This window comes from Neovison vison, chromosome 6 (genome assembly GCF_020171115.1).
Source record: "Neovison vison isolate M4711 chromosome 6, ASM_NN_V1, whole genome shotgun sequence".
Lineage (NCBI taxonomy): Eukaryota > Metazoa > Chordata > Mammalia > Carnivora > Mustelidae > Neogale > Neogale vison.
The window spans coordinates 167,097,511-167,124,199 of NC_058096.1; the positions used below are offsets into that span (position 1 = coordinate 167,097,511).

Sequence of the window (26,689 nt, forward strand, 5' to 3'; positions counted from 1 at the left end):
TCAAGACATGGTGTGCACATGCTTCACGACCACGGTGTGCGCGCCGTCAGCGCGTGGTGATGGCCAGGCGAGACCCCAAGCAGGTGGCGGAGCGCTACCTTGGAGCCTTTGAGGATGTAGTGCTTCTTGTCCTCACTCAGCGTGGCCCTGGACTTGATGGAGGCTGCATCGCTCCCACTGTGGGAACAGAAACACACTGTTGAGGCACACGATGCTGGGCACAAGAAGCGGTTCTGGGGGCCGGCAAAAGGAGGGTCTGGTTCCTTTAACACGGGCACTGGGGAACTCTTAATAAAGGGCTGGATGATAAACGTTTCCAGCTCCGCAGGCTACAGGGTGTTGTTCCACCGGCACGTCTGTACCACTGCGATGGGAGGGCGCATTCCAGCAAAACCTCACTTACAGAGACAGGTGGCAGGCTGGACTTGGTCACCCTGCTTCTTCACACGAAAGAGCGACAGCGCAAACGACCTGGCCTTCCGCTGGAATGTGGGCATGTGTGCGCAGAACAGGCTCATCTGTGCTCCCATGAGAAGGAGGGCAGGGCACCCCCGGTTCCCAAGTGAGGGGAAGTGGGATGGAGTGCAGTCCAAGTAACAGACTTGGCAGTGGAAGTCCTGAGTCCTCAGTGGCCTGTGTGACTCTGGGTTGATGACACCACCTCACTGAACCCTCGGTTCCTAACCTGTTCAGTGGGGATAGTATTGCTTGCCCAACACACTTGGAAAGCTGCTTAGAAGGCTGAAAGCCCTATCCTACGTGAGGTGCGCTGCAGCCCACGAACAATGACCTGACAGGTGCTGCTGGGTATGCTATCTCATTTGTAAGTCTCACTGGGACAGACCAGTAAGGTAAACATAAGAGAACTGCAAGAAAAGTTGCTGAGTCGATGATCTGGAAGATTCAGGGATGGAAGAGAGAAAAACCACCGATTCACCAAAACCCACAGCCCTCATCCCAGGGTACCCGGAAGATGCACCAGGCGGCTGCCATATGGCACCTCTTGCCGGGGGCACACCTGCTTGGCTCCGTCAGACAGAAGGCAGCAATGTGCTCCCCCGATGCCAGTCTGGGCAGGTACTTGGCCTTCTGCTCCTTGTTGCCGGCCAAGATGATCCCCTAAACCAAACACACACAAGGCTGCTATCAGCTGTGGAGAAGAAAGGACATGTACCACATGCTTGCAGAACACAGCCCTTTCTGGAGAAAACAACTCCTGCAAAAGGAAATACCCTGAGCCTAGAGCCAGCAGCCCCAAGGTGGGGAAGGGGAGGCTGCTGATGAGCAGGCGGTGGCAGGCTGCCGGGGAGCCACTCAGAAGTGCACCCTCTGGCAGGGCCTGCGTCTGGAGCACCAGCATGGCTTTGGGTCGGACTCCGGGACCCGCATCACTGCAGTTCAGGCTGGGTGGCCTCGGGCCAGAGAGGTCCCTCCTCTCAGCCTCCACCCTCTCAACTCCACACTGGGGGTAATGCTACCCAATGGAGGGGTGTTTGGATGATAACGAGTGAAGACACAGGCATGCCAAGGCCACGCCTGGCAGAAAGAAGGTGTGTGGGCAGTGTCAGAACCGTCCCACCCCTTCTCAGTCAGTAGCATGGGGAGAAGTGTGCTCTTTCCACTGGATGATTGCTCGGAGCACAAGTGCTGTCAGGGTTGGGGGGGGGGGCAAGCACACTGTTCACTTGGCTCCTTTCACTTTCTACAGGGAACAGAGACAGCCTGAGTAGTGGGCTGGTCACGGAAAGCTGTGTGACCATGGCCCTGCCCTAAAATGCTCCAAGCCCAGGATAAGGAAGACACATGCACAAACAGCAGGGAGGACACGCTCTGGTCCCTCATGAGTTCCAAGCTCAGCAGGAAAGATTTGCATCAAATGGTGAGGTGAAGACAGGCTCCTCTGACACAGTGGCATCTGGTGTGGGCCTCAAAGGATGGGTTAAGGGTGATGGAGAAGGGAGGAGGATTCCAAGGGAAGGCACGGTGTGATCAAAGCAACTTTGATCTTGTGTGGGGACTCAGCGCCATCCGGGGTGGCTACAGAGAGGAAGATCACAGGGAGTGCTGCAGGGCGACCCCCCAAGACCCTGAGACAGCAAGCCCAAGTCACTTCCTGGTCAAAGTGAGCAAGCCTCCTGCTTCCATACCCCCAATGTGACTCCTGACCTTCACAAAGCATCAGAAGGAAACCCTAGACACTTGACCTTGAGGCCAATAGCCTGGTGTGCCGCCAGGGTCACGGCGATTGATGCATCCAGGCCGACGATTTCTCCTAGACGTGCGTACATAGTGTTGGAGAAGCCCAGGCCACCTGGAGAAGAAACAGACTAGCTTTATTTGTGGCCCAGACCCAAATTCCTCCCATTAAAGGCAAAGGGCTTGACTGTTCTTTTTCCTTATAAAGACCATGTCACCATTTTAAAAAATCACAGTACAGAGAGGTCCAAAGAAAATAAAAATTACCCATAAACTTATCAGAGCATTTCTGAGTACATCCTTTCAGATTTTTTCTAGGCATATAAGCATATGTAGATATGTATGTTTTTAGCATAAAAATGTAACATTCAACACAAAGAGCATACCTTCACACGCATTAAATCATTTAAAATGTTGTGTCTTCTGTCCCAGATACAGATCTTTATAAACCTGGCAGCTGTCCTGCAGCCCTTTCCCTGTATCCAGTGGGCTCTAGGACAGGTTTTCTCTGCCTCCGCACTCTGACACTCTGGGATGGATTGCGCCTTGCTGTGGGGAACTGTCCACCGCACTACAGGACTTTTGGCAGCATGGTCGGCCTCTGCTTGCGAGATGCCAGTAGCTCCCTTTTTCCCAGGGTTTGACGGCCGAGAACGTCTCTAGACGTTGCCAAACATTCCCTGGGGAGGTAAATCAACCTGGATAGAAATCACTCTTCTACGAAGAAGACAAAGATTAAAAAAAAACAAACACTCCACTGGGCTGATGTATCTTGCTTTTCATCTTCAACTTCTAGAGGCAGCTGGGTGGCCTCTGCGTCTTAAAAATGACAGAAGGGGGCCCAGGGTCACGTGGCCAATAGGAGCAGAGCTGGGCCCTGAATTTGGGTGGGGGTACTAGCCCTGGAGCCACTGCACAGCCCGCCTGCAGAGGGTGCCACTCACACATAAAGGGAAGGGTGGCCCTGCCTGACGTGTAGTCCTGCAGGCTCCACACGGCGGGGGGGGGCACGGCTCAGCAGTTACACCCCACCCATGCCGTTACACAAAAGTGTGACACAAAACACTTTTGGTCTTACTCATTTCATATCCTGAGGGACATAGTACGGTTTTTAAAAAAAACACCAAAACCTTCTGGTGCCTTTTTTTTTTTTTTTTTAAGATTTTATTTATTTGACAGAGCTCACAAATAGGCAGAGAGGCAGGCAGAGAGAGAGGGAGGAAGCAGGTTCTCCACTGAGCAGAGCCTGACATGGGGCCCGATCCCAGGGCCCTGAGACCATGACCCGAGCCGAAGGCAGAGGCTTAACCCACTGAGCCACCCAGGCGCCCCTTCTGGTGCTTTTCCACTAACACGGTATCATTGCAATCATGGAGGAACAGCAATCACATGGAGACAGACAACAAGTAGGTGGAGACTGCTGGCTGGGGAGAAGCTGAGGTGGCAGGAAGGAATCACACACTGGGCAGCGCATAGGGAACTGGGGGAGAAAAACCCAGGCTGGGTTGCCAAAAGGGCCTCCATTTTCCAAGATGGTCGTTTCCAGCCTGTCTTCAGAATGCTCCAGACTGGGAACATTTCCCCGAAAATTTGGGGGCACAAACATGAAGTTGCTGTTGTCTTAATTTCCCAAGAAAAGATTAAAAAAAAGAGAGAGAAAGAAAAAAAAGAAAGCGAAAAGCCCCAAACTCATCTCAGGAAATAAAGAACATTTTCATATCATGAGTAGGACAGAACACAAGAATAGAGGGTGCAGAGTCACACCATCGCATGCCAACACACACACACACACACACAACACCCACGCATGCTGGCATGAAACACACACAGATGGAGAAACATACATCCCAAACAGACATAAAGTGTTCCCACATCAAATTAAGTACTTTTCACCAATCAAGAGGCAATTTAAAAATGTTTCTGAAGGGGAAATATGTATTATCACTAACCTGGCTATGTCTACTTCTGTTTTCTCCAAGCACTTAGTCATTTATATTTTTTAGCTGACAGACCTGCCACAGTTCTCTGGCTCTGCCTCTACCTTCACTGTGTTCCCATATACACCTTGGACTACACATTAGGGCAGTCGACTGCCCTGTGCCTTGTGAGCTAGGATGCTGACAAGCCTCAGCTGTCTGGGCAGAGCTCAGTCTCCCCCTGCCGCACATGGACGTTGCAGACTGGGGCAAGGAAATGCAGCACACGTAGCTGCCTCCACGGAGGCTTGAGCTGCTGTGTTCTGCCAGGAAGGGAGGCGGCAGCACTGACAGTGTCATGTCCTCTTACAGAGAAGGCAGTGTTGTTATGCCTCTGAATCAGATCAGGCCTGCACTAGTGGGGTCCTAAATGTTCACACTTGATCTCAGCCAGGACCGGCTCCAGGTTGAGTACCAATGAAAAGTTACTCTACAGATGTCAAGGGCCCCCCAGCCCTGGCTGCTGAGGGGGTAGAGGAACAACACAGGCCTAACTTTAGTCTCTGGAAACAAGTCAGGCAGAGACATAATGTCAAGAAAAACTCCTGTTTTCTGTGTCTTGCTCTGTAAAACCTAACTCACAACCTGGCTGGAAAAATGCCCCAAATATCAATGTCCAAATAACCACCTCAAAGACAAGAAATAAGCCCAAACCTTTAAAGCAGCATCAACAGCTCCTTCCCCTAAACCGGACTCCTAGCTGATCCAAGGGGAAAGTGGCTCCAGAGAAGGCTCAGGTAGAGGGCTCCCAGAGCAATGGGTGCTGCATATGGGCTGTGGAGCCCAGAGCCACGCTTTTATGTCAAAGGGGACCAAGAGGTAAAATTAAATGGTATGCACGTGTGTGTGACTGTATTCTGCCCTGCGCCACAGGCTGTTCCTCGTCTCCCTAACCCCCTGCCCCACTTCCTGCTGTCCCCTTAATCCCTACAGAATTTAGATGACCAATTTTAGATTAAGCAGAAGAGAGAGATCTGTAGTGATTGGCCAAATCTACGAAGGCGGAATCACGCTGGGATCCTGGGGAGAAAGGCCGGGTCTTTCATCTGGGGGTTGAAAACATCACAACAATGATCCAGGAATTACAGGGACAGTCCAGAACACAACCTGCCCGGTTTGAATGTTCTCAGTGATCTAATCTCCCACCTCAATGCCCCTGTGTCCTACAGCCATGCGCCTTCTTCCTCTGTACCAGGACAGGAAGCAGAGTGGCAGACCCTGACACCTGAGCTCTCAGCCCACAGTCATGCCTCCAACAAAAAGGGCTCGTAGGTCTGGGACAATTCCTCTGTGGAGAGACCAAAGGGCCTCACAGTGCGGATGACACTGAAATTGGCCAATGTGGCTTTAAGGTTATACACACCCCCTTCTCCACGGCCCACAAGGACCTGGAGAGCACGGACATCCTGCAGTGGCCCTGATCCACACCAAATGAACCAACTACAGGTCTCAACATTTCTTCCTCTTCCTAGATCTCTTAGTCCACACACTCACCTGTCAGCCACCCCAGCTTTGGTCCGTGGTGGGTGTTTTTATTAATTCCAGTGGTTTTATAGTTTGATCCTGGACATACTGCATTTAAAGGCCACCTTTCCCAAACAGAACCCTTTCCTGGACAAACATGGAGTGCTTACTTAAGACCCAAACCAGCAGGGTGGTGTTTTCCTTTACTTACCATATTCTTCTGGGACTTGCATCCCAAAAAGCCCCAGGCTCTTCAATTTATCTAACGTTTCATCTGGAATTCTTCCCTCCCGGTCAATTCTCTTAGAGTCCACTACAAAGAGGAAATATTTTAATTAAGCAAAACATAAGCTATGTCTACAAAGATAAAAGCAAACAGAACAATTTTCGTATAGCATATACTTCCAGGGTCAGAAACTTCAGAATCGAAATGTCTGGTCAGTTATTCAGCATCTGTTCAACTTCATCTAATTAGCCCAGCCAACACTGTATTTCAAAAAAATGGCCTGTACCAGGTAGTATTCTGTTTCTTGATCTGGATGCTATTCACATGGGTGTATTTGCTATGTGAAATTGCAGCAGATTAACTTTTCTTAAAGCATACTATACCTCAATTTTTTTATTACCATTACCTTCTAGAAAATTAGAAAATAAGTACAACTCTTCCAGAACTGTCCTAAAATGTCAGGCTAGACAGCCAAACTCTGGGCATTATCTGTACCCACGTCTACCTGCTTTTCAGAAACCATGACTCTTTGACCACAGCCCACAGATTCTGAGGACAGTTTATTCTGTTTAAAACCTACTCAAGTCCATTAGAGCAGAATGGAACAATCACTAGCACGAGGTCTATAATTATATACCTGTATGCACACATTTTTGCCGGAATCAAGTTAATTAAAATCTTCTTCAAATTGCCAGCATATTAAACTTCACTACTATTATAAATTTTAAAAAACCATCATAATGTGCACTTGGGCATTTTTATGGACATGGGTCACCAGTGAGAAATATGGATTCCCCAGGAGTCCAAACCTCTCATTTTTTTTTTACTTTATTGACATATACAAGTGGCATATAATAAACCACATATTTAGAATATATAATTTTTTGGGTCCTGACATGTTTGTCCATGAAATTACTCCCACCAAGTAAGTAATAAAAACTTCCTTTTCCACAAAAAATTTCCTTTGTGATCAGCCCATTTCCATTCCCAGGCAACCATGAATCATCTTATTGTCTATAGATCAGTTTGCATTTTTGAGTTTCATTTTTTTTTTAAAAGATGTTATTTATTTATTTGAGAGACAGAGAGAGAGCATGAGTAGAGAGAGAGGTCAGAGGGAAAAGCAGACTCCCCGCTGAGCAGGGAGCCCAATGTGGAACTTGATCCTGGGACTCCAGGATCATGACCCAAGCCGCAGGCCATTGCTTTATCAACTGAGCCACCCAGGCACCCCTCATTTTGGGTTTTAAATCACATGGCAGGTAGTCTTTGATCCGGCTTCTGTGATCCAGGATGATTCTGAGATTCATCCACATCACTGCATGTATCAAAACTTTATCATAATACTTTTTACTGTTCAGTATTCTGCTGTATAGAAGTTTATCCATTTGCCTTTCAATGGACATTTGGGTGGTTCTCAGGTTTTGGTTCTTAGAAATAAAGCTTCTTTTCCTTTCCTTTTTTTTTTTTTAAGATTTTATTTATTTGACAGAGAGATCACAAGTAAGCAGAGCAGCAGGCAGAGAGAGACGGGGAAGCAGGCTCCCTGCCAAGCAGAGACCCCAATGCAGGGCTTGATCTGAGGACCCCGAGATCATGACCTAGCTGAAGGAAGAGGCTTAACCCACTGAGCCACCCAGGTGCCCTTTTTTTTTTTTTTTAAAAGATTTGTGTTTATTTATGTGTAAAAGAGAATGTACCAAGTATGGGGGGAGGGACAGACCCTGCTGAGCAGGGAGCCTGATGCAGGGCTCAATCCCAGAACCCTGAGATCACGACCTGAGATGAAGGCAGATACTTAACTGACAGGCCACCCAGATGCCCCTAGAAATAAAGCTTCTATGAGCATTCATATTTAAGTTTTTACATAGCTCTGTTTTTACTTCTCTTGGGTCACTACTTTGGGGTGTAATGGTTGGGCTGTATGTATAATATGAAACTGTCAGGATTTGGGGAGACCCCTGCTTCCAACCAAGATGGAGTAACAGGGACTGGAATTTTCTCCTTGCCTCAACATACTAAACCCACAGGGCATGCAGAAGAGCAATGAGGAACGTGTCACTAGTAGAGAAGAATTAGCCCAGCAACAGCACTCCCAAAGGTAATAAAAACTGGTTCTGGAGTGGGCAGAAAAAAATTTTTTTTAGGGCACCTGGGGGGCTCAGTGGGTTAAGCCTCTGCCTTCGGCTCAGGTCATGATCTCAGGGTCCTGGAATTGAGCCCCGCATCGGGCTCTCTGCTCAGTGGGGAGCCTGCTTCCTCTTCTCTCTCTCTCTGCTTGCCTCTTTGCTTACTTGTGATCTCTGTCAAATAAATAAATAAAAAATATTAAAAAAAATTTTTTTTTAATGGATAAAGAACAGAAATACAAATAACACACAAACAGATATATGGTATAACTGTGGAATTAAAATTTCATGAGTGGGGTGTAAATAGGGGAAAAGTGTCTGAAAAGAATTTGGGGGGGGATCAATAATAAAAACAGGTTGAGAAACATTGCTCTACAGGATGCTCTGCTCCCACCTAACAACACTTAAAAAGCAAGCCTTGACTAAAACCAAAGACATCACCAAAATCAGATGTTCCTGAGGGAACACTGATCCAAAAACCCTTAACAAAATACTAAGAGACTGAATTCAGTATTACATTAGCTGGATCATTCACCATGATCAAATGGGATTTACCTGGGCATGTAAGGATGGTTCAGCATCTGCAAATCAATGTGACACATCATATTAACAAAAAGAAGGTTAAAAATCATGGTCAACTCAACAGATGCCATAAAAAGCACTTAATAAAATTCAACATTCATTTCTAATAAAACAAACTCTCAACAAAGTAGGTATAGACGGAATTTAACTCAACATAATAAAGGCCACTTACGACAAACCCACAGCTAACATCACACTCAACTGTGAAAAGCTGACAGCTTTTCCTCTAGGATCAGGCTTGACACAAGGATACCCACACTTGTCAGTTTCATTCAACACAGTACTAGAAGTCCTAGCGACAGCAATCAGACAAGGAAAACAAACTACAAAAAATGAATTCAGTAAAGGTGAAGGATAGAAAATCTACATGAAAATGTTGCATTTCTATACACTAATAATGAACTATCAGAAAGATAAATTAAGGGGCACCTGGGTGGCTCAGTCAGTTAGGCGTCTGCCTTAGGCTCAGGTCATGATCCCAGGGTCCTGGGATCAAGCCCCACATTAGATTCCCTGCTCAGTGGTGAACCTGCTTCTCCCTCTCCCTGCCTCTCCCCCTGCTTGTGCTCTATCTCTCCCTCCCTGTCAACTGAATAAATAAAATATTTTTTAAAAAGAGAGAGAGAGAAGTTAAGAAAAATCTCATCTACAACTGCATCAAAAAGAATAAAATAAAATACCTAGGGGTAAATTTCACTAAGGAGGTAAAAGACCTGTATTCTGGAAACTGTCAAAGCAGTAAGAAAATAAACTAAAACTAACAAAAATAAATGGAAAAACATACCAGAATACCTCATTTTAGTGGCACTTCACAGATACTGCATTTTTTACAACTTGAAGGTTTATGGCAACCCTATGACAAGCAAGCCTACTGTGCCATTTTTCCAGCAGGATTTGCTCACTTCATGTCTCTCTGTCCCATTTTGGTAATTCTCACAATATTTCAAGCTTTTTCATTATTATTTTGTTACTATGCTCTGTGGTCAGTGATCTTTAATGTTACTTACTGTGATTGTTTTGGGGAGCCGTGAACTCCACCTACATAAGACAGTGAGCTTAACTGATAAACGTACATGTTCTGACTGCTTCACTTTCCCAGTCTCTCTCCCTCTCCTCTGGCCTCTTTCTTCCCTGAGACACAATGTTGAAAATAGGCCCGTTAGTAACCCCACAATGGCCTCTAAGTATTCAAGAGAAAAGAAGAGTTATATATAGTCTCTCCCTTTCATTCAAAGCTAGAAATGATTCAGCTTAGTGAGGAAGGCATGTCAAGACCAAGAGCTACGCCTCTGGTGTTTGAACAGTTAGTCAAGTTGTGAAGGCAAAGGAAAAGCTTTTTTTTTTTTTTTTTTTAATTTATTTGTCAGAGAGAGTGAGCACAGGCAGACAGAGTGGCAGGCAGAGGCAGAGGGAGAAGCAGGCTCCCTGCTGAGCAAGGAGTCCGACGCGGGACTCGATCGCAGAAGGCTGGGATCATGACCTGAGGCAAAGGCAGCTGCCCAACCAACTGAGCCACCCAGGCTTTTGAAGGAAATTAAAAGTGCTACTCCAGTGAACACAAAAGATAAGAAGTGAAACAGCCCTACAGCTGATGTGGATAAGGTTGTAGTGGTCTGGAGAGAAGATCAAACCAGCTACATTCCCGTAAGACCAAGGCCTACTCCAGAGTAAAGCCCTTAGTCTCTTCAATATATGAAGGCTGGGCAAGATGACAAAGCTGCAGGAGAAAAGTCTGAAGCTGGCAGACGTGGTTCACGAGGTTCAAGGAGAGAAGTCGTCTCCATGACATAAAAGTACAAGGTGAAGCAGCAAGTCTTCACGTAGAAGCTGCAGCAATATCCAGGCAGCGCCCTCACCAGCAATATGGCTAAACCTTACTGCAAGCTCAAGGTAACAGCATTTTTTAGCAATACAATGTGGGTTGTTGTTGTTGTTGTTGTTTTTTCAAGATTTTTTATTTTTAAGTAATCTCTACAAGCTCAAACTTAAAACTGCAAGATCAAGAGCACATTCTTGGGGCTCATGGGTGGCTCAGTGGATTAAGCCTCTGCCTTTGGCTCAGGTCATGATCTCAGGGTCCTGGGATTGATTCCCACATCGGGCTCTCTGCTCAGCAGGGAGCCTGCTTCCCCACTCTCTCTCTCTCTGCCTGCCTCTCTGCCTACTTGTGATCTCTCTCTGTCAAATAAATAAATAAAATCTTTAATAAAAAGAGTCACATGCTCTAACTAGAATGTAAATAAAGACATGAAAAAAAGTCTCATGCCCTACTGACTGAGCCAGCCAGGTGCCTCAGCAATAAAGTATTTTTAAATGAAAGGTATGTACATTTTTTGGGCATCTGGGTGGTTCAGTCAGTTAAGCATCTGCCGTCGGCTCAGGTCATGATCCCAGGGTCCTAGGACTAAGTATCACATTGGGCTCCCTGCTCAGTGAGGAGCCTGTTTCTCCTTTTCCCTCTGTTCTCCCTGCTGTCCAATAAATAAAATTCTTTTAAAAAGTTATGTACATTTTTGAAGACATAATGCTAATGTACACTATTTAATACACTGATATAGTGTAAACATAACTTTTATATGCACTGGGAAAACAAAAAATTCATTTGACTCGCTTTATTGTGGTAGTCTGGAACCAAACTAAAGTATCTCTGAGGTGTGCCTACACCACGCTCCCAGACTGGGAGAATGTCATTAAAATGTCAACACTACCCAAAGAAATCTATAGATCTGATGCAATATGTATCAAAATAACAGTGGCATTCTTCACAGAGACTAGAATAAATAATCCTAAAATTTGTATGAACTGCAAAAAATGCCAAATAGCCAAAGCAACCTTGAGAAAGAATAAAGCTGGAGGTATCATGGTCCCTGAAGTTCAAAGCTATCGTAATAAACACAGTATGGTACTAGCACAAGAACAGACAGAGATCAGTGAGAACAGAGTCCAGAAATAAACCCACACTTTTAAGGTCAATTAGTCTTTGACAAAAGGGGCAGGAATAAACAATGGGGAAAAAGTCTCCTCCATAAACACTGTTGGGAAAACTGGACAGCTACATTCAAAACGATGAAACTGGACCGTTTTCTTATATCATGAACAAAAATAAACTCAAAATTGACTAAAGATTTAAATATAAGACCAGAAACCATAAATCTCCTAGAAGAAAACACAGGCAGTAAGCTCTTGGACATTGGTTTGAGCAGTGATTTTTTTGGCTCTATGTCCTCGGGCAAGGGGAACAAAAGCAAAAATAAACCAATGGGACTATCAAACTAAAAAGCTTCTGCGCAGCGAAGAAAACCATCAACAAAATGAATGGAAGAAGGCGTTTGCAAGTAATACGTAACCAAGAAGGGGTTATATCCAAAACATATAAAGAACTCACAACTCCATGCCAAAAACCAAACAATCCAACCAACTAAAAAAAGAGCAGAGGATGTGAACAGACATTTCTCCAAAGAATATATACATATGACAAAGAGACACAAGATGCTGAATATCACTAATGATCAGAGAAAGGCATTCAAAACCACAATGAAATATCACCTCAGACATGTCAGAATGGTTAGCATCAAAAAGGTAGGAAGTAACAGGTGAGGATGTGGAGAAAAAGGAACCCTCAGGTACTGTTGGTGGGAATGCAAAATGGTGCAGCCACCGTGGAAAACAGTATGCAAGTTCCTCAAAAAATTAAAACTAGAGGGGTGCCTGGGTGGCTCAGTCGTTAAGCATCTGCCTTTGGCTCAAGTCATGATTCCAGGGTCCTGGGATCAAGCCCCAATCAAGCCCTGCATCAGGCTCGCTGTTCAGCAGAAAACCTGCTTCTCCCTCTCCCACTTCCCTGGCTTATGTTCCCTCTCTCGCTGTGTCTCCCTCTGTCAAATAAACAAATAAAATCCTTAAAAAGAAAATTAAAAATAGAACCACCATACAATCCAGTAATTCCACTTCTAGGTATTTGTATGAAGAAAGCAAAAACATTAATTTGAAAAAATTCATCAACCTCTATCTTCACAACAACGTTACTAACAGTAGCCAAAATACAGAAGCAACCTAAGTGTCCATCGACAGACGAATGAAGAAGATGTAGTGTACATAACTCAGCCATTAAAAAAAATATGAAATCAAGTCATTTGCAACAAGATGAATAGATCTAGAGGGTATCACACTATGTGAACTGAGTAAGACAGAAAAAGACCATAAAATTTCACTTATATGTGGAATCTAAAAACAATACCACCAAAACAGAAACAGACTCACAGACACAGAAAACAATATGGTGGTTGCGGAGGGAGGGGGGAGGTGCGGGGAGGGGGGGAATAGAGGGAAAGGCAAAATAGGGGAAGGGAATTAAATGACACAAACTTCTAGTTATGAAGTAAATAAGATAGGGCAATATAATGTATAGCATAAAGAATACAGTTAATGATATGTAACAACTTTGTATGGCAACCAACAGTAGCTAGATTTATACTGGTGATCACTTTGCAATGTATATAAGCATTATATCACTAGGTTGTACACCTAAAACTAATAATATATATCAATTACACTTCAATTAAAAATATAATAACAAAATAAAATTATCATTTCACTCCAAAAAGCATAAAGGATAAACTGGTCCTCAAGGAGTATTAAATAACCTAATTTAACTGTATTGTTATAAACAATATAGGACCCTAGCTTATATTCAAAATAATCTGAAGTCTAACAGACATTATCAATTGTGTCTGGGGACACGTTTTATTTGCAGTAATTTTTTTTTTAAGATTTTATTTATTTGACAGAGAGAGAGATTACAAGTAGGCAAAGAGACAGGAAGAGAGAGGGAAGCAAGCTCCCTGCCAAGCAGAGAACCCGATGTGGGGCTTGATCCCAGGACTCTGAGATCATGACCCGGGCTGAATGCAGAGGCTTAACCCACTGAGCCACCCAGGCGCCCCTGCAGTAATTTTGGTATATAAATATTTTATATTTCTTGTTAACTGGTATACAAAATGTCCACCATTTCCTATTATGCTCTCATTTCCACATAAAAGAATAGCCTCGGGCAACATATGAACAATTAATAAGAGAACTTTAACTTGGGGCTCCTGGGTGGCTCAGTGGGTCAAGCCTCCGCCTTCAGCTCAGGTCATGGTCTCAGGGTCCTGGGATTGAGCCCCACATCAGGCTGCCTGCTCAGCATGGTGCCTCCTTCCCCCCTCCCTCTCTGCCTGCCTCTCTGCCTGCTTGTGACCTCTGTCTGTCAAATAAATAAATAAAATCTTAAAAAAAAAATCACAAATTATGTAGCCAAAATAGCCTTATAGCTATTAAAGAAATTGAATCAGTTAGGGATGCTGGGCGACTCAGCCGGTTACGTGTCTGACTTTGGCTCAGGTCATGATGTCAGGGTCTTGGGTTCAAGCCCTGCGTTGGACTCCATGCTTAGCAGGGAGTCTGCTTGTCCCGCTTCCTCTCCCTTTACCCCTCCCCCTGCTTGTGCTCTCTGTCAAATAAATAAGTAAAATCTTTAAAAAAAAAAATAAATCAGTAAAAATTTTTCCATGAAGAAAACTCAAGGGTCAAGTCTTTCACTGGTGAATTCTGCCAAATATTTAAGGAAGGAATTATACCAGGTTTACACAAAGTCTTACTGAAACCTGAAGAGGAAACATTTCCTGACTTAGTCTATGTGGCAAGGATTACTCTAATTAAAAATTGGATTGGGCGCCTGGGTGGCTCAGTGGGTTAAGCCGCTGCCTTCGGCTCAGGTCATGATCTCAGGGTCCTGGGATCGAGTCCCACATCAGGCTCTCTGCTCAGCAGGGAGCCTGCTTCCTCCTCTCTCTCTCTGCCTGCCTCTCTGCCTGCTTGTGATCTCTCTCTGTCAAATAAATAAATAAAATCTTGAAAAAAAAAATTGGATTGTCTGGGGTTTTTTTGCTACTGAGTTGTAGGCGTTCTTAGTGTATTTTAGATATTAACCTCTTACCTGATACATGGTTTTTACAAATATTTTCTCCCATTCCTTAGGTGATGGTTTCTTTTGCTGTGCAAAAGTTTCTAAGTTTGCTGTAGTCCCACATGTTGATTTTTGCTTTATGTTTGTTTTGTTTTGTTTTGAATTGCTGTTGGCTATGTCTGTGCCCCAGGTATAAACCCAAGGTCTTCTTAGGTTTCCTGAAACCATGCCTTTCCTTGGGCATGTGTGGTGGCTTTATGATTCCCCCTGCATATGTAGTTGCTTTTGAATGACCTCGTCTTTAATCTGGCTCTCAAAAGAGAAAGAAAAATGAAAGGTGGGGGGGCAAAAAGGCAAGCTTCTTAAATCCCCTGCAAGTCACTTTGGCCACAGGGGTAAGGGCTTGTAATCAGAGCACATATCCCTAATATCTGATGGACAAGGTCTTTTTTTTCCCCTACTCTGGCTTCCATAAACCATGTGTAAGCCGCTCTAGGAATAAGTGCACAGCTGCCTGCTTTGGGGCTGGAGGTAGAAGATGCGTAGTGACTGCTGTGCTCAGAGCTAACTGATCAAAATTAACTGCAATTTACTATCCATGCTTCCTTGGAAACTGCAGGCCTTCAAGAGATTCCAGAGCTCCAAAAGCAGTTATACTACCCAGACTTTGTCACTGCAGTTGTTATCCAGGTGGGGAGATAGATTTCTGGTGCTTCCTACTCTGCTACTGTCCCAGAATCCTCCAGTCACTTGACTGACAAAGGTACCAAGTGAATTTAAGGAGGAAAGGATAACCTTTTCAACAAATGTTGCTGGAGCAATTGGACAATTGCATGCAAAAAAAAAATCCTCAAATTTTATCTCACATCACATATAAAATTAACTGGAAGGGGGTCATAAATCTGAATGTTAACAGTTAAAAATATGAAACTTCTGGAGGAAATATAGACAAAAATCATCATGATCTTGGGTTTGGCAGATTTCTTACATAAAATACAAAAAAAGATAAACTACAAAAGAAAAAACTTCACTTAACATTAAAAACTTTTGCTAATAAAATGAAAAAAAAAAAAAAATCAAGACAGACTAGGAGAAAACTTTTGCTGAACGTACACTAGAGAGAAGACCTGTATCTAGAATAAAGGCTTCTTAGAACTCAATAATAAGACAATCCCAATTTTTAATGCATAAAGTATTTATTTATTTATTTATTTTTATTTTTTTTTAAAGATTTTATTTATTCATTTGACAGAGAGAGATCACAAGTAGGCAGAGAGGCAGGCAGAGAGAGAGAGAGGAGGAAGCAGGCTCCCCGCTGAGCAGAGAGCCCGATGCGGGACTCGATCCCAGGACCCTGAGATCATGACCTGAGCCGAAGGCAGCGGCTTAACCCACTGAGCCACCCAGGCGCCCCTAATGCATAAAGTATTTAAAAGACATTTCACTAGAGAAGATATACTGATGGCAAATAAGCACCAGATAAGATGCCTAACATTACTAGTTATTAGGGAAATGAAAATTATAACCACAATGAGACACCATAACACACACACTAGACATGCCAAGTATTAGTGAAAATATGGAGCAACTGGAACTTTAATAACTGGTGGAAATGGAAAGTAATTAACTCTGGAAAACAGTTTGGCAGTTACTTAAAAAGTTAAACATGAACCTACCTTATAATCTAGATATTCCACTCCTTCCATACCTCCCCAAGAGAAATGTGAGCGTGCCTGTCTACATCAGACTCATAGAAAAAATATTCACATCTTCTAGCTAAAATCTGCATACATACTGAAAATCAGTTAATAGGTGGGCAAATAAACTGTGGTATATCCACACAAAGAGATACTTCTCAGTGTTAAAAAGGAATGAACTAGGGGCGCGTGGGTGGCTCAGCCAGTTAAACGTCTGATTCTCTATTTTGGCTTAGGTCAGGATCTCAGGATTGGGAGACTGAGCCCCATGTTGGGCTCCATGCTAGGCATGGAGCCTGCTTAAGATTCTCTCGCTCCCTCTGCCCCTCCCCTGGCAAAAAAAAATAAAAATGAAACTCGAAATTATACCAGAAGCAGCTATGCAAAAATGTATGTAATGTAGAATTCTATTTAAAAAGAATTCCAGGAGGGGCACCTGGGTGGCTCAGTGGGTTAAAGCCTCTGCCCTCGGCTCAGGTCATGATCCCAGTGTCCTGGGATCTAGCCCCGCAAAGGGCTCTCTGCTCAGCAGGGAGCCTGCTTCCTACTCTCTCTCTGCCTGCCTCTCTGCCTACTTGTGATCTCTGTCAAATAAATAAATAAAATCTTAAAAAAAAAAAAGAATTCCAGGAAATACAATCTACAGTGAGAGAGAGCCAATCAGTGGTTGCCTGGGGACAGGTGGGGATGAGAAGGGCAAGAGAAAGCATTTAGGGTAATGGATAGGTTTATTAACTGAATTGTGTTGATGGCCCCTTGGGGATACATATATGTATTTTTTAAAGCAGAACATTATTATATTTGAATACACAACTTCTGCACAATCAAAAAGTAAAACATCAAAAAAAAGTAAAACATCAGCGTGAATTGGTGGTGAGAACACGTGGTATTTCATGTGCAATGCATGGCAAATGGTTAACATCCTTTGTCATAAGTGATCTTTTAGAAACCAGTAACAAAAACGCTAATATTCTAAGGGAAATGAAAAAAAAAGAGGAAAATGAAATAACAAGTGACCAGCAAGGTTTAAGAACATATGAAGACGACTGAACTGAACAGTAAGAAAAGAAAAGCAATTTTTTTGTAATACCATGCTGTCATAGATTAAGACATTGAAATGTAATGTTTGTACTGTTCAAGAAAACAGAAGTTTTATAAACACTGGGAGACAAGATTGATGAGGACAATCTATACCATTTGGGGAAAATTTCTACTTCTGACTCCAAATATAAAATTTGGATACACTTACCTCCAGTAAGGTGGAAATACTAGGACTATTTCAACAAATCAGGCAGAGAAATTAAAACTAATTTTTATATAAAGCATGTAAGTGCCTAGAAAATTTGTATCTAATATACAGATCTGAAAGACTACTAGCATAACAATTTGTTCATTAATATGGGGCACATATATATCAAAATTTATCAAACACTATACTTTAAGTAGATGTAACTTACCATAAATCAATTATACCTCTGTAAAGCTTATGAAAACTCTGACAAATCAGATTGTAGAAGTTTAAGTAAAACAAAAAGGAACTAATAAAAGATACAATTAGGAAGATAACCACTAGAACAAAAACAGAACAAATATTTCTAAATAAAAGATATTTATACACAACAAAGCAACTTTTAAAACCAACAACAGAACAAGTGTTAGTGATGTAGAATTTCTACGAGTGTGCTGGGGGGAGGGTGTGCACACGGACAGAAACACTTCAAAGGGGTCCACCCGGCCAAAGCTATTTTAATAATAGCAAAATATTCTTTGCCTTTTTAAAAATTCTAATCCTATCATGAATATACATGGGGGTTTTCCTGGAGCAATAAGATATGCATCACAGATTAAATGCAGAAAATTATGAGAATCCAGCTGGATTCTACCTGGTTCTGGCTAGATTCTGGTACCTATTGTTGCATATAACAGAGCCAAATATTAAAAAGACCTATGAAACTGTAAAACCATACTCCTCACTATTTTTGTCTGTTTGTAAATAAATATTCTCATTTAAAATATTGTTTGCTAACGTGTACTGGGCTTTTCATGATTTTTAAATAAAGTAATAAACGAACACAGTATTTTTTAAATTTTCGTTTTAATCTTCTAGTAGTGCACACAGTCATAGATAAAACCCACATGAAGAAGAACCCTTCGGGATCCTCAGTGCTAGAGAAATACTACTGTCAATCAATCATCACTGAACTCCCCAGGGAGCTCCCTCCATCAAGATGCAGCCCTGTCAAAGGGCTGAACGGACTAACGGAGGGATCTTCAGGCCACACTGGTGCTCTTGTCCTGTGCTCTGCAAGCTGCTAGACTACTCCTGGTTCATAACAAGCTAAGAGAGAGTAAACCTTTAAAAGCACTTACAGCAATTTTACACTGCCAAACAACCAAGCACATGATCAATGGATTTATATTTTGTAGGTCTCTGTGTTTTTTCCCCCTCCATTTTCCTAGTTGTCATTTTATTGTATTTTACAAAAGTGCTGGTTTGCAACAGTCTGGAAATGTTTAAAAGCAATCCTTCACCATATATACATTTGTGTACATTCTCAATATACACTGAGAAACACTAAACTAGATGCCTTCTAATTAAATAGCAATAGTGATTTTTTAAAATTCTTTACTTAAATTCACTTTAATTAACATACAGTGTATTAGTTTCAGAGGTGGAATTCGGTGATTCATCAGTTCTACTGAACGCCCAGTGCTCATTACTTCAAGCGCCCTCCTTCATGCCTGTCACCAGTTACTCCATCCCGACTGCCTCCCCTCCAGCAACCCTAGAGTTTGAGTCCTAGAGTTTCCTAGAGTTAAGAGTCTCTTATGGTTTGTGTCCCTCTCTGATTTTATTTTTCCTTCCCTTCCCTAATGTTCATCTGTTTTGTTTCTTAAATTTCAAAGCAAGTGGGATGATTGAGCAAAGTATTATCAATAGATATTATTTCTATGATTAGTGACAGTCAAGAGAGCTTCCCCCATGTATATGGCTTCTAATGTAAATATCAAAGCAAAGGTCCTTAAAATGGAAATTAATAATGATAAAGAAGATTATACATACCCTCTTCAGTGAAGAATTTTTCTACGGGTCCCACAAACTGATTGATATCATTAAGTTCATCTTGGCTAACTTCTGGAAACGGGAAAACTTCTTTCTAAAAATGATAAACATTTACTGAAAATTTAATTTTTAGAAACTTCCCATCGTGGTAACATCCATCAGAAGGGGAGAAAACAGAGACTACACTTGCTTTTAGCCAAAGGGCCCAGAAGCACAAGGGGAGGAAAGAGTTGCTGGATTCCTTATCTGGCAGGCCGGGCAGTACTCCCTGACAGAAGTAGAGCGCAAATCGTGAACAGGAATTGTGCATTAGATTCCACCACCAAGAGACATCTTCTGCCCAATTCAAGCAGGCTTCTTTTGGCTTTTGCTCTGCTTTTTTCGGTAACAAGTTAGGCAGAGTGTCCCCTGAAACAAATAGCCCTAACATTTCAAAGCCCTGGGCTCTGTTCCCTGACTTGCAGCCGGCTAACTGGGTGGCCTCAGCCAAAGCCCTTCCCCTCGCCACGCTTCCACTGCCCCGCAAGTAAATATTTATATAACATGCAGACAAATATTTACTCAAGGGCGTGGGGAGGATTGTGAAAGGCAATAGGAGGGAAAGCTCTCTACTGAAATGTAAAATTCTACGCTGGTTATTTTGAGTTCGAAGATGCCAGGCCCACGAGAATACAAGGCAGTGACATAGCCACCCATCTTGCCAGGTTGTTGCCCGGCTATGTACTCCAGCCTCTGTTGATATGTACAACAGCCTCTGGCTGTTGGGCCATATCAACCTGAATTCAACTCTGGCTCCACCACTTACAAGGGTGAGCTGGCCCTTCTCAGGGTCAGCTTCTCTTCTGTTACAGTTGTCCCCTCAGAAGGGGAGGCTCAAAAGAGATTAGGTGTGTCCTGGACTATGAAGGAGCTGTAATAACTTGTATAAGACACTAGTCTGCTCTCGTTTCTGCCTCGCAAGCCTGGAAAACAGCTGAGCTTCAAGTCTGTCTCAAACTGTCAATGGCCAGTGTTTCTGACTGACCTAGGATTCTCACTGGGCCGTCACTATATATTGCCTTAAACTACTGTCACTATCTATTGTATGTTGTGTCCTTAGCTCCCCTGGCTTTCTGGGTTCCTGCCACCCACCTGTGCAGCTGCCAGCACAGCACGAGGACCTAAATGAGTACTTGGATTTTTGATCTCATTAACAGCTGAAAGAGGATGTCCCAGGCCACAGGCTGCCAGCCCCCAGGAGTCCTGCCTCTTCTCATGGCACTTCCCACCGAGTGTTCAAGAAAGGTCTTCGAAACAGAGGGGTCCCCAATGTCTAGAGGGGCCCCCTCTAGCTTCTTGTGTATCTAATCAGCCACTGAAGCCTGTCCACTCTAAAAACATGCCCTTAAGTTCTGGACCCAGGACCAATGACTACAGGCTTGGGGTGGATTCCTATCCGAAAAGAGCCAGCAGACTAAAAGAATTCCTGCCTGCAGGCCATCCTGGACCCTGCCCTCAAGATGGTCTAGATGGAAAACTAGGTGGAGACTTTCATCACTCACATCCTCTCAGAACAAAGCTGTCTGCTTAGCTGAACACACGGAGGCTCAACCCAGACCCTTCCTAGGCTCACTGGTTCCTATGAGCTTGTGCAATAGGTGGTGTTAGAGGAAGATGATTCCATTCTGATACCAATGACCACACGAGATGAGAAAAAACAAAAAGCCCAGTAGCTAGTTGGCCCTCACCTACAACCAAAGGATAACTGCTACAGGAAGAGTGCTCTCAAGTGCATATAAGAACAATGTTCATAATCCCAGTGGGGTGCCTCATGGGTGCTGGGCTTGATATCTAGCAGCAGTTTTTAAAGTTTTTGAAGCAGTGGAACCAGTTTCTCAAATAAGTCTACTATGGAAACCAAATTATGTAAAACAGCTAAAAGCCGAGCTGCTCAGGTTGAGGATGAGGGTGGGGAGCTCACCCAAATGCCTCCCATTCGACTTCCCCCTGGTCCCTGCAGTAGCTCCTGGGACGTTTCCAGGAATAGCAAGGGTCCAACCGAGGGCGGCATGGACAGCTACAGGCCTAGAGGACCTCGATGGCTTCTCTTTATTCAGACAGTCTAAGCATCTCAAATGCCATGCTCCGGCTCAAATCCCAGTAATGCTGTGAGATGATGTCAGCTTAAATCAAGGCATAGCATGGGAGGGGCTTAAAAGTTGTCAGATTCTAAATATATCCAGCAGGTAGAGGAAAACAGGATTTGCTGTTGGCTTAGACGTGGATTATGAGAGTAAGAGGCATCCAAGGGGATTCCAGGTGTTTGGCCCCAAGTAAGTGAACAACAGAGCCACCCTACCATCTCAGATAAAGATGAGGGAGGGGAGGAGAAAGACCAGGTGGCCACACCAGGAACTCAAGTTTCAGATATGCTAAATCTGAGGTGCCTGTTAGACATCTAAGTGGAACTTCTGGGTAAAAAGGTAGACACCAAGAGCCTGGAGTTCAGGGGAGAAATCTGGTCTGGAGAAATTTATTAGAGTCAGGATTCTGATATTTAAAGTCGCAGACTAAACTAGATTAAAGGAGGAGTTGTGGATAAAAAGAGAGGTCTACAGGGGTGCCTGGGGAGCTCAGTGGGTTAAGCCTCTGCCTTAGGCTCAGGTCATGATCTCAGGTTCCTGGGATCAAGCCCCGAATCGGGCTCTCTGCTCAGCAGGGAGCCTGCCTCCCCCCCTCAACCCCCTGCCCTCTGCCTGCCTCTCTGCCCACTTGTGATCTCTGCCTGTCAAATAAGTAAATAAAATCTTTAAAAAAAAAAAAAAGAGAGAGGTCTACAGACTGAGCCTCAGAAAACCCCAACTTTGAAAAAAAGACCCATATATACAGAGAACTAATGGGTGTGAGAGGAGGTAGAATGGGAAAAATGGGTGAAGACGAGTGGGAGGTACAGGCTTCCAGGGAGGAAAGGTACAGCATAGGGAATCTAATTAATGTTCCTATAGTAGTGTTGTATGGGGACAGGCGGCAGCTACACTTGTAATAAGCGTAAGTACAGACTTGTCAAATCACTATGTTGTATACCTACAGCTAATGTAACATTGTGTGTTAACTATACTTCAATTAAAAAAAAAAAGATTCAACTGAAACTTAACACTTTAGCACTGCATGTTACTATAGTGGAAATTAAAAAAAAAGTCAGGGGCTGGAGAGTATAATGCTAAGTGAAATAGGCCAGTCAGAAAAGACAAATACCATAAGATTTCACTCATACACAGAATACAAGAAACAAAACAAATGAGCAAAGAGGAAAAAAGAGAGAGAGAGAAACTAAGAGATTCTTTTTAAAGATTTTAGTTATTTAAGAGTTAGAGGGAGCCAGAGAAAAAGAGAGCAGAGGACAGTGAAAGGGAGTAGACTCTCTGCTGAGCAGGGAGCCCATGGAGGGGCTCTATCCCGGGACCCTGGGATCATGACCCGAGCCAAAGGAAGATGTTTAATCAACTGAGCCACCCAGGCGCCCAAAGAAAGAGGCTCTTTTTTTTTTTTTTTTTTTTTTTTTTATTTAAAGATTTTGTCAGAGAAAGAGAAAAAGGCACAAACAGGGGAGCAGCAGGCTCCTTGAGTGAGGAGCCTGATGTGTGACTCAATCCCAGAATGCTGGAGATCATCACCTAAGCCAAAGGCAGCTGCTTAACCGTCTGAACCATCCAGGTGTCCCAAGAAGAGAGAATCTTAACTAAAAAGAACAAACAGATGGTTGCCAGAGCACTAATGGGTCAAGGGATGGGTGATATAGGTGAAGGAGAATTAGAGTACGCTTACACAATAAGCACTGAGTAATGATTAGAATTGTTTAATCACTATATTGTATACCTCAAACTAATATAACACTGTATGCTAACTACAATGGAATTAAAAATTTAAAAACAGGAGTGCCTGGGTGGCTCAGTGGGTTAAAGCCTCTGCCCTCAGCTCAGGTCATGATCCCAGGGTCCTGGGACTGAGCCCTGCATCTGGGCTGTCTGCTCAGCGGGGAGCCTGCTTCCTCCTCTATCTCTGCCTGCCTCTCTGCCTACTTGTGATCTCTCTCTGTCAAATAAATATATAAAATCTTTAAAAAATTTTTTTTAAAAATTTAAAAACAATTAAAAAAACAAAAAAAGAAAATTCCCAACTCTGAATGGGCTAGTCAGAAAGACTGGCCAATGTTCAGAAGTTAAGGAGCTATAAAGAACAAGCACAGGAAACGGAGACGGATCAGCCAATGAAGTCAATAGAAAGGCCAGGAGAGAATGGTTTTTTAGAAGCCAGGAATGATGAACTGTGTCAAGAAAGATGAGAAGAGACCACTAGATTTGACAACATGGAAGTCACTAACTGACCTCACAAAAGAGCAGTTTTAGCAGACTGTTAAGGACAGAAGCTCCAATGGTCTGAGTTCGGAATGCAGCAGGGAGGGTACAATCACTGATGTAGATTAGAAAGGAGAGAATTACTGGATCAATGCCCCTGAGTAGGCGAGGAGGCATGAGTTCTAGTGATGAGCTGGTTTGCTAAGAGTAGGTAGATACCCTACTCTTATTATCCATAGTAATTGATTGTAGACCCTATGGGTACACCTGTGGGGAGGAGGGATAAATGCGGTGGTGGAGGTTCCTCACTGCACGTACTTTATCAGTAAAACAAGAAGCAAAGTTGACAGGTGAGTGAGGATGGAGGAGGTGGTCCAAGAAGCCTGGAGAAAGAGAAGCATGAAAGATTTGTAGTCTTTTCACCTATGTGCTGGAAGGCATGATGGACATCCCAGGACCGAGTGGACCAGTAGCCCCAGGTTCTGGAAGAATGGTTTCTCAAACGTTAACAACTGGCTTTGCACTTCCCAGCGGGGCAAACCACTCTGAGTTTCAACTTCTGCACCTGTACTGCCTGATTAGAGAAACAGTCTTAAAAAACAAAACAAAACAAAAAACAGAGAATAACTCCTTAAACAATACAGTACCAGCCAATATTCCAGCCTACCTCAAAGCGTTTTACACACTTTTTTTTCCCTTTGCTTTGCACGGCACTTTTAAGAGAGGGCAAGTACTACTTTCACTAGTTTGTAGATTAGCACACTCAAGCACAGGAAAGTAAAGTGACTAATTCAAGATCACAAGACTACTAAGTGGTGAAGCAGGCAAACATTACCTATTCTGCTGCCTCTTGCATCTACACAGCACATGACGCTTTTAAAAAGCATTTCCGCCCATTACAAATCTCACTTTACAACACATCTGTGAGGCAATACATGTAACTAGTTCCATTTTAAGGCTGAAAGAGCTGAGGCTGAAAATCGCACAACCAAGGTCAAATCTATTAACAAGAGGATAATGAGTGCTTGATAACGCAGCTGTTAACTAATGAGTAACAGCTAGGCTACAGTTGGGTTATACTACCAATGGAAGGCACCGGGTGCGGAAGGGACCTTGGAACAAGCCTGCAGAGGCAGGGTGAGGTGCTGGAACTCAAACCGTGAAAGCTAAGGAGCCGCTGGAAACCGACAGAAAAGCACCACGGTCACAGCTCCACATTTCCGAGGCAAAACGCTTAGCTAAGAGTTGTTCAGTGACCACCTCGCCTAGGGTTTCCCAAATTGACCTAACTAGAATCAGCTGTCAGAACTGTATCCTGATTCTCAGGGCCCGTAGCCTGGATTCTTCCCTTTACCTTGAAAGATTCTGGTAGGACTCGGGAACTTGGGAGTTTTAACACACCTCCGCCTGGCAGGCGTACGTATCAGCCAGGTGTGGGGACTCTCACTTTGACCTCTTTCCTGCCAAAGGGCAAAGAGCGGGAGGCAAGAGAGTAAGGGGCGGCCAGGGCTCGGCGTTACCTTCTCGATTTTGCCCAGAAAGAGCTCCTTGGCGAAAGCTCGGCTCGGCGGACTGGTGCGCAGCAGGCGCCGGCTCGTGGCGAAAGCCACCAGAGCCCGGGAAGCGCGCACCAATACCGCCCTGCGCGAGACGAGGACAGAGACAGCCATGCTGCCTGACGTGCTCCACGCCAACTCTGCGCCCGCAAGTCTTTCTTAACGCCTCAGTCACGTGCACCCTGCAGGCGCCGCGGGATGACGCCACGGACCTGAGCCACGCCCCTGGTCGGCATTTGCGACGCCCCGTCGCCTTTGCGCTTGCGCCACTTCCCATGAGGAGGAGGTCCCAGGGACGGGACCGACACCATGTTGGCAGCCTCTTGCTGGGCTGTTAGTGGCAAGGGGAAAGCCTTTGATAAGAAGTGCTTGGGAGGTTACGTCACCACCACCCCCAAACTTCTTGACCCGCGGCAGACCCAGCGCGGGCCCAGCTGTCTCCCTTGCTTCCTTGTCGCCAGTTGGGGCGACGAGGACGCGGCAAATCTAAAGGAAATGGGAGAGGGATTCTCAATATTGGTTCCCTCTGGAGGGGAACTCAGTATGTGTAATGTGGCGGGTTTTTTTTTGTTTTGTTTTGTTTTTTTAAAGATGTTATTCATTTATTTGACAGAAAACCTACAAGCATGGGGGGGCAGCAGAGGGAAGGGGAGAAGCAGGTTCTCCGCTGAGCAGAGAGTCCGATGCTGGTCTCTATCCCAGGATCCCGGGATCCTGACCTGAGCTGAAGGCAGTCGCTTAACAGACTGAGCCATCCAGGTGCATTTTATTTTATTTATTTTATGTTAAAGATTTATCTACTTGTTTGATAGATCACAAGTAGGCAGAGAGGCAGACAGAGAGAGAGAGAGAGAGGAGGAAGCAGACTCCCCGCTGAGCAGAGAGCCGGATGCGGGGCTCGATCCCAGGACCCTGAAACCATGGCCTGGGCTGAAGGCAGAGAATTAACCCGCTGAGCCATCAGGTGCCCATTAGGTCTTTTTAAGTGGATTCATGAAGATACCTTTTGTTGCATAGTTTTCATGTATGTTAGATACAGGGATTTTGGAAGCGGAAAATAGAAGGCTTGTTCTGCCAGAATGAGATCTGGCTAGTACTCCTGAGTCACAACTATGTCTGGGAAATGGTGAAGGAGCAAGAAAGTGAGCTGAGGACAAAGCGCAAGTGGACACCCACAAACTGCCCCCCCCCAAAAAAGAAAACCTCCCAGGTGGTATCTGTGTGACTTTCTTCAGGTACTCCTGGCTGCCCTAAATCAAAGGGAAGGAAAAACAAACAGTTACCTTACAGAGATTGTAGTCAGGAGTCTCCCTCAGATCACAAACGTCTTAGTGATTTACAAGGAAAAAAAGCATTCTTATCAATAATCTTCCAGAAGGAAATGTAGATAAATGTATACCCCATAGCCCACTGACAAATACTTGAAGCACGCAGAGTATAAGTTCCTTCAGGAAGCTCCAAACTATCTAAAAGTTAATGCCTTGCTAGAGGGAAAAACAACCTTGGTTTGACAATAGC

At 44.1% G+C, this 26,689-nt stretch overlaps 1 protein-coding gene across 1 annotated transcript in view; it reads right to left on the minus strand.

Annotated features, from left to right (window-relative positions):
* Positions 1 to 25,343, minus strand: part of ACAD9 (acyl-CoA dehydrogenase family member 9) — a 41,675-nt gene extending 16,332 nt beyond the window's left edge. Inside the window, exons 1-6 of the mRNA XM_044252902.1 lie at positions 25,136 to 25,343; positions 19,282 to 19,375; positions 5,848 to 5,949; positions 2,205 to 2,311; positions 1,019 to 1,119; positions 99 to 177 (exon numbers count right to left, since the gene is read on the minus strand). Of these exons, the coding sequence (XP_044108837.1) occupies positions 99 to 177; positions 1,019 to 1,119; positions 2,205 to 2,311; positions 5,848 to 5,949; positions 19,282 to 19,375; positions 25,136 to 25,285 (633 nt within the window). The 5' untranslated portion in view covers positions 25,286 to 25,343. The remainder of the gene's footprint in view (positions 1 to 98; positions 178 to 1,018; positions 1,120 to 2,204; positions 2,312 to 5,847; positions 5,950 to 19,281; positions 19,376 to 25,135) is intronic.
* Positions 25,344 to 26,689: the final 1,346 nt, after the last annotated feature.